Raw genomic sequence first — 8280 nt, forward strand, 5'->3', positions numbered from 1 at the left:
TAGATCTGGACTAAGACTCAGTACACAGCCCATTCCACCAGGGCTTTTCTGAGCCATCCTATCAATAGGCTGTCTCAGGGACTCACCATGGCACGAGCATCATTCATCCCCCATCCCCCCCTCCTAGTTTCTAAAACTTCTTTAAAAATGTAAAATACTTTGAACAGTGACTATGGAAAATGGTGCCTTCTTACACCACAAATCTGTTCCCTGTGTGTATGTTCAGCGCCCCATCTGCTAATTTTAGTGACTGAAATAATTTTTTTACTGATTTATTTTTTTGCCCTCTGGGCCCCAGTCTGGAAATAAATACAATCTCCCCACCCAACCACTTGAACATAATGCATCCCTGTCCAGGACCTAGCCTGTCCTTCTGGTGTCTTCAGTGATGGACGAGTAGAGTGTTTCATAGTATTTTATGTATTTGGCTAGTTGTCTGCTTGGGACAGAGTTGTGCTTCAACTCCCAGTAGTGGCTTCATCATTCATGAACTTTGTTTAAATCAGTAACCACCCAGAGGTGATGGGATTTTTCTCCATGTTTTCTCTAGCAGCACAATTATTGTAACCACTGATATATGCTGGTATGCAATTATTGTCATTACACAGATCTGTAGAACAGTGACAATGCAATGAATACATTTACATAGCATTAGAATGTTCTCAAAATATGCGGGGTGAATTTCTTTAATCACAATAACATCAAACCAGTCACATTTGGTAGTACTTCTTATCACAACCCCTGGAACAGAGAGAGCATGATAGAAGTGAAACAAATCAATGTATGTATTGTAGTCAGCGGGTAATTGCAGAACAATGGAAGTTCACTGCTAATTTTGAATATGTTAGGGCAATAACTACCAGGACCATGATTTGTTTATATCTTCAGTAGAATGGAAGGAGAGAAAAGGCCCACTGGCAAAATATTGCCATTTCAACTAACTCTGATGAAAATTGACACATGACCCCAAGAAATAAATTTCAACATTTTTACTGTCAGGTTGGGAAAAAAAAAAAAGGTGGAAATGGTAAAATTTTGCTACTGGAATAATGTGTGAATTTTCATGAAAATTAGCATCTTTAAAATGTGTTTGTTTTGCCAGGTCCAACTAATACATTTGTTTTTTCCCCCAAAGGTACAGATTAGCACCGATGTATCATTTTCCAGTTCAGTTTGAAGACGTGTACACTGTAGTGAAGTTCTTCCTACAAAACAGTGTTCTTGCGCAATATGGGGTGGACCCAAATCGGATCTGTATTTCAGGAGATAGTGCAGGAGGTAACTTAGCTGCAGCAGTGGCACAGCAGGTAAGTTGTTTATATTTTACAGGTCTAGAGATTTGTTCTGCTCATTTTTCTTACCAGGGTGATTTAGCAAAATATCTCTTAAATTTAAATATCTTAAATATCTCAGTTCATTAAAGAAAAATATGCCTCCCAGTTATTTTTCACCTCTATTTATGCTGGTGTCAGTGAGAACTGAATCACACATAAGTGGGTAGATAAAAAACATCAGTTCTCAGGTTGGTGAATGTGGTTTTTGTATCTCAGATGGAACAAACTACCTCAGCACGATTTACTTTAGTTGCTCTTACTAATGCTGCCACTTAATAACACTGTAGCACTAATTGATAAATGCCGCAGCTGATGTCACAACCTGCTGATGGGGGGGGGACCTCCCAAATCTGCATACCCCTGCAGAAAAAAGCTCTACTTAATAATATAATAATTAGTGTCAAATCATGCAACCCTTATTCAGGTGAAACCCCATGTAATGGGGACTTTTTAAAAATAATTGCAGAATTTGGTCCATTTTGATTAAAGTGCTACTGCAAAAGGTGCTTAAATGTTAGCAACTGGTCAGTGTAGTACAGCCTTGTAAGCGGGTTGTTCTGTTTAGTTAAGGTATTCTGTACTGAAGTGAAGATGTTACTGCCCTGAGAAGAAATTATTTGTATTTTGTAAAGTTGCTGCTTTGGAAATGTTCCAAGTTCATGGTGGTCAGTACAGCTAGGAGAAGGCTAGGATGACATTTAAGCAACCATGGTGTAGAATTCATTTCTTATACTCTCATTTTGTTCTCCATGTGTTAAGGATGGATGAAAGCTCAATTATTAGAGCCCTAAATCTCTCCTCAGATTTAATAAGACAGAGTGAATAAAGCTTACGTGGTGCAAAATAATTAATGAAGTCTCAAAAGTCTGTGCTTCATAAATCATGGATATTACAAAATAGCATTTTTTACTAGTTAGAAATGCACGCGTGACTTCTAATTAATGCCCTTTAAAGAAGAACATTTTCAGATGTATTATTTTTATTCAGCACAAGAAATAATATGGAACTATTTCTTTAATTAGAACTTTACATGGGAAAACTGTTAATATCATTCAAGATATGCTTATACAACAATGTAGTCTTGGGTGACCTTCCTATGAACTTATGATTTTTATTAATCTGTTTTATTTTGTTTTATTTTGCTTATACTGTAAACTTTCTTGTAGGATCTTCAGTCATTGTCAGGGAACTGAAACCTTTAATTGATTGTGTAAACATTTTAATTTTTTACAGCTGCTAGATGACCTTGAAGTTAAAGTTAAACTTAAGATCCAAGCTTTACTTTACCCTGCTCTTCAGACCCTTGATCTGGATTTGCCCTCCTATAAAGATAATGAGAACAAGCCAATTCTGCCCAAGTCATTGATGGTCAGATTCTGGAGTGAATACTTTACTACTGATGTCTCTCTTCAAGAAGCTATGGCTTCCAATAGTCATGTCCCTGCAGAATCAAGCCATTTGTTTAGGTTTGTAAACTGGAGCAATTTGCTGCCTGAAAAGTTTAAAAAGGATCATGTTTATGCCAGCCCCATTTATGGAAGTTCCAGGCTTGGAAAAAAATATCCAGGATTTCTGGATCCAAGAGCTGCACCACTCTTGGTTGATGATACCAAGTTACTTGGCTTACCTGTGACATATGTCCTTACGTGTCAACATGATGTCTTGAGGGATGATGGAATCATGTATGTCTCACGACTTAGGGAAGTAGGAATTGAAGTAATACATGACCACATTGAGGATGCAATTCATGGGGCTCTAATGTTTATTACAAGTCCAACTGATTTAGCTCTAGGACATAGAGTAGCAAATAAATATATTGAGTGGTTAAATATAAACTTATAAAGTGAAAAAGGGTATTTAATGCATTTGGCTCTTATTCACTGGGTCTGGGTGAAACACTGTATTTGGAGAGACAAGGATCCCTGCTGAAAATTGTGGATGTGAAATTGCCATACTGAAACTATACATTTTTCTACAATGTTTGGGTTCAGGTTGGCTTCTTGCCTACTCTGGCAGGTGACTTAGGCTGTCTCTAATCTAAGTGCTCTTTCATCACTGGGATACAAAATCCAAGTACAATCGCCCTTACTGCCATCAGTTACGAGCCTTGAATTTCTCTACACAAGAATACAAGTTCCCCTGCACCAGATCCTTTTACACCTAACTACCCCTACCCACTCTGCCCACTTCCTTTCTTTCTATTCTATGGGTTCTGCTGCTAACCTATCACAGCAAATCATACTTCCCAAAGTGTCTTTATCTTTCAGGACTTCTCTATTACAATCCATGCTCCATGCCTCATAAGCCTGTATGTGTGCTGATCCATCTTAGTGTCCTTCCCCCCACCCTTGAATGGATATCAGTGGGATCACTTAACAATAGAATGTTTGTGGTAGCCCATTTAATATCATCAGTGGTGGTCAGTTCCTATAGTCATCAGTGAGAAACGAATCTGGAGTACAAGGGGAGGTGGAGATGAAGGGCAGGGCAGAGACCAAATTCCATGGCTGAGGTAAGGACACAATTTTGTGTAAGCCCGAGAAGCCTTTGTGGCTGGCACTTGTGTGGGTATGTTTCTCTTCTCGGCAGAATGCAAGGAAGCAGTTGAAAACATAACTGAATTTGAATGGCTGTGAATATGACAGCTGTTATAAATATGTAATTAGGTTTTGGTGCCATTATTAGACTTTGTCTAATCACATTCATTAACTTTTTTGTTTACTGCAAAAAACAAAGTGTAATTTAACAGCATTGGATACTGTATGATCAAAAAAAATAAAACGCTGAAGATTACAGCCTTGCAATAACACCATTTTGTGGCTTGTGTTTCTCTTATTACTCATTATATGGTAAGCCTTATGATTTTAAGTTAGCTGTATTTATTCCATTAGTATAACACTTGCATACAGCACATTTTAAAATCTAGGCTTAGACATGATATGGACTCAAACAAGATACAAATCTCAGTCAGTCTATATTGCATGAATATGCTTTAACACAAACGTAAATGTTTTGTACATTAAAAATGTGTCCTAAAGGTTTTGGAATCATGAAAAGTCACAGCCCTGAGTTTTTGTTTGTTGTTTGTTTGTACATGTGGCATCTATTTGAATATTTATTGTTTTTGATGTGCTAGTAACATGCTGTATTTTCTCCCTAAGAAAAACACACAATCTTCAAGAAGTCAACATTTTTACAGCTATGTATAAAAACAGAATGTGTGTGCAATGATTATCATATTTTTCCTCAATTTTTCATCATTATTGTTATCAAAATTAAACTTGCCTTTGATTCTACCACAATGTACTGTACGTCTTTCAAACTTTGCATTTACAGGAGATGATAAAGAAGCTCACTTTGCATATATAAAATAATCAATATAACCAGTTTGGGCCAAATCCTATTAGATGACGGACCTCCAGCATTGATTTCAGTGGAGTTGTGGGTGCTTAGCACCTCTTAACCACCATGACTCTTGAGGACTCTTGTCTCTTCTGAAAGGAAAGTGGTTGAAAAGATTTCTTTTTATCAACAAAAAAAAGTGCTGGGAGCCTGGAATTACATATGAATTATAGTAGGTTCAGAGCTGGAACCCTCCATGTATTTGGAGAAATGTTCCTTACAAAGCTTTGTACAATGTTGACAACCAGACATAGCTGCAAGCACAAGAAGCAGGATTCCTCTTCTCCAACAGCAGAAGGCTGGATGGAACTGAAGAATTCTCTCTTGCTCTCTGTCATTGGAAATTAGTCTGTTAAGTTTGGGTGTTTTTCCAAGGAATTATCTTGCTAACGCTCACCTACGTCTTCAGGCTGACCTTTTTATTGTGATATAATCATGTGCAGTGGAGTTGCCTATACTTTGGTTTTGGGGTAGAATATTGTCATAGGCACATCTAAAAATACTAAGGCATGCTCTGAATAGGTCATATTTTATCCCCATTCTATTATCCTTGCTCAAAATGGTATACAGCAGAAATTGGCCTTTCCTCTAGTTTCAGCAATAGAAAAAGCTGGTTTCAGAGTGAGGCTATAGATATAGATCTTTATGGATATTAGCTCAGGAAAAATGGAGGAGGTGCACAACTAACCACAAACATGGAGATCAGCAGTCAGACACTGAATTTTATGGCCATTGTTACTTACTATTTTTAATTGTTTTCATCCACACAAGCACTAAAGCACTGCTGATAAAATGACATTACTCTGATTGAAAATGTTTAGAAAAGGTCACTCCTCATTCAGTCTGTTAGAAGAAATCAAATAACAAACAGAAGAGTGGTTGATCCCCCGCAGGGACTGAGATTTGGGTACATACTGACTTACAAGGTGCTAATGTCTTAAAGCACAGCTGGTTTTGCACTCGTGATCAACTCTGACCTAGATAGAAAAAGACTGCATTGTCTTTGCTTTTTGTTTCTTGAGAGTCTGGAAAATATAGAATGTGGCTTATACTGGAAAACAAACATCAGTTAATTTTAAGCCTTAAATATGTTGTTGGATTTGGAGAGAAAAAACAAACTTCCCAACACAACACTAATTCAGGGCATTGCTATTAGAACTGATTTGTCCCTTCACTGTGCAAAGGTGTCTAGTGTTAGGCCTTCGGTGTGAAAGCAACAAAGAGGGAAAGACTGGAATTAGGCAAAGGGTTGGCCTTACCAACATTTCTAATATATGGTTTTGTGTCACTGAATACTGGGGTTAAATTGGTCAGGATTGTATAGTTAACCTTAGAAGGTGACTTCCATAGTTTTTAGTGTTTTTTTCGTTTAATTGACATACTATGCTTGGTTAGGAGATGCATACTCTAATTACAACGTAACTGGGTTTGTGTGGCTTTTCTTAGCTTCTAAAAGTGCATGGAAGGTAGCAGGAAGTGTTGTATAGGTGGGCAATGGGTTGGTAACATGGGGTGGTATTTCGGGGGGGGGAATAGAGGAATGAGGGAGGAGCATAGGGAAGTGGTAAGGGCAGAGTGATTGAAGGATGGCTTCAATAGGTGGTTAGATCAGAATTGAGGCCAGAGGGCCTGAGAGAGGTGGTAGGGCAGTGAGGATTTTGTCTGGGAGAAGGGAAAGTGGGTAAGAGAGCATGAAAGGAGATCCTGCTCTGCTCCTTACTAGGAAAACGGTCTTGGTGCAGCTTTGTGCTGAATCATCTGTAAAGAGGGATGAGGTTGTGGGTACGTGGACTTGTTTGCTCTGGTGCTGAAGTTCATTCAGCTCTGAGGAGAGAGAATGTAGGACTCTTGTGCTCTGGAGCCAAAAGTATAAGACTCTTGGGTTGTCACTCGTCTCTCCTTTCCCCCCCCCCCCATCCTTCTGTAAAGGAAGATCTGGATTTTTTTATTCCACCCTGCTCAGAAGGGTGCTTTTTATGCTTATTTTTCTACCAAAAAGGAGGCTCAGAACTATACTGTTTTTAGACCCTGATAAAAGAGAACCCACCATTACAAAGGAAAACTAGCTGTGTTTATTTGGACCATGCTGACGAGAGAATTGTGAACCTGCCAGTTTCCCTGCTAAGCAAAGCAGCTATTATGACTGTTCCCTGCCCTATAAAAAGAAAAGATTTTGCATATTAAGACACTTTATTTGTCCCCTTTAATCGTAAGTGACTCCTTGCTGTAGGAGGTGTGGTGATCACTTTTATGAACAATAGTGTGACTTGAAGATGGCCAGGTTTGACTCTCCCCTTGTTGTAGCTACAAGGTAAGGGAAAGACTATAAGTATGTGTGTATATATTAGGGCTGTCAATTAATCACAGTTAATTCACACAATTAACAAAAAATGAATCGCGATTAAAAAAATTAATCATGATTAATTGCAGTTTTAATCCAACTGTTAAACAATAGAATGCCAATTGAAATTTATTAAATATTTTGGATGTTTTGCTACATTTTCAAATATATTGACTTCAGTTACAACACAGAATACAAAGTGTACAGTGCTCACTTTATATTATTTTTATCATAAATATTTGCCCTGTAAAAATGACAAAAGAAATTGTATTTTTCAATTCACCTTATACAAGTACCTCAGTGCAATCTCTTTATCTTGAAAGCGCAACTTACAAATGTAGAATTTATTTTTTACATAACTGCACTGAAAAACAAAACAATGTAAAACTTTAGAGCCTACAAGTCCACTCAGTCCTACTTCTTGTTCAGCCAGTCGCTAAGACAAACAAGTTTGTTTACATTTACGGGAGATAATGCTGCCCTCTTCTTATTTACAATGTCACCAGAAAATGAGAACAGAGATTCACATGGCACTTTTGTAGCCAGCATTGCAAGGTATTTACATGCCAGATATATTAAACATTCGTATGGCCCTTCATGCTTTGGCCACCATTCCAGAGGACATGCTTCCATGCTGATGACACTTGTTAAAAAAATAATGCGTTAATTAAATTTGTGACTGAACTCCTTGGGGGAGAATTGTATGCTCCTGCTCTGTGTTTTACCTGCATTCTGCCATATATTTCATGTTATAGCAGTCTCGGATGATACCCCAGCATGTTGTTCGTTTTAAGAACACTTTCACTGCAGATTTAACAAAAAGCAAAGAAGGTACCGATATGAGATCTCTAAAGCTAGCTACAGCACTTGACCCAAGGTTTAAAAATCTGAAGTGCCTTTCAAAATCTGAGAGGGATGAGGAGTGGAGCATGCTTTCAGAAGTCTTAAAAGTGCAACACTCTGATGCAGAAACTACAGAACCCCAACCACCAAAAAAGAAAATCAACCTTCTGCTGGTGGCATCTGAATCAGGTGATGGAAATCAACGTGTGTCGGTCTGCATTGCTTTGGATCGTTATTGAGCAGAACCCGTCATCAGCATGGAAGCATGCCCTCTGGAATGGTGGTTGAAGCATGAAGGGACATATGAATCTTTAGCGCATCTGGCACGTTAAATATCTTGCAATGCCGGCTACAACAGTG

General features: G+C 38.2%; 1 protein-coding gene across 1 annotated transcript in view; it reads left to right on the forward strand.

Moving 5' to 3' along the window:
* Positions 1-3176, forward strand: part of AADAC (arylacetamide deacetylase) — a 37236-nt gene extending 34060 nt beyond the window's left edge. Inside the window, exons 4-5 of the mRNA XM_065411131.1 lie at positions 1136-1307; positions 2568-3176. Coding sequence (XP_065267203.1) covers positions 1136-1307; positions 2568-3176 — 781 coding nt within the window. The remainder of the gene's footprint in view (positions 1-1135; positions 1308-2567) is intronic.
* The last annotated feature ends 5104 nt before the right edge of the window (positions 3177-8280 follow it).

Source organism: Emys orbicularis, chromosome 9 (genome assembly GCF_028017835.1).
Source record: "Emys orbicularis isolate rEmyOrb1 chromosome 9, rEmyOrb1.hap1, whole genome shotgun sequence".
Classification (NCBI taxonomy): domain Eukaryota; kingdom Metazoa; phylum Chordata; order Testudines; family Emydidae; genus Emys; species Emys orbicularis.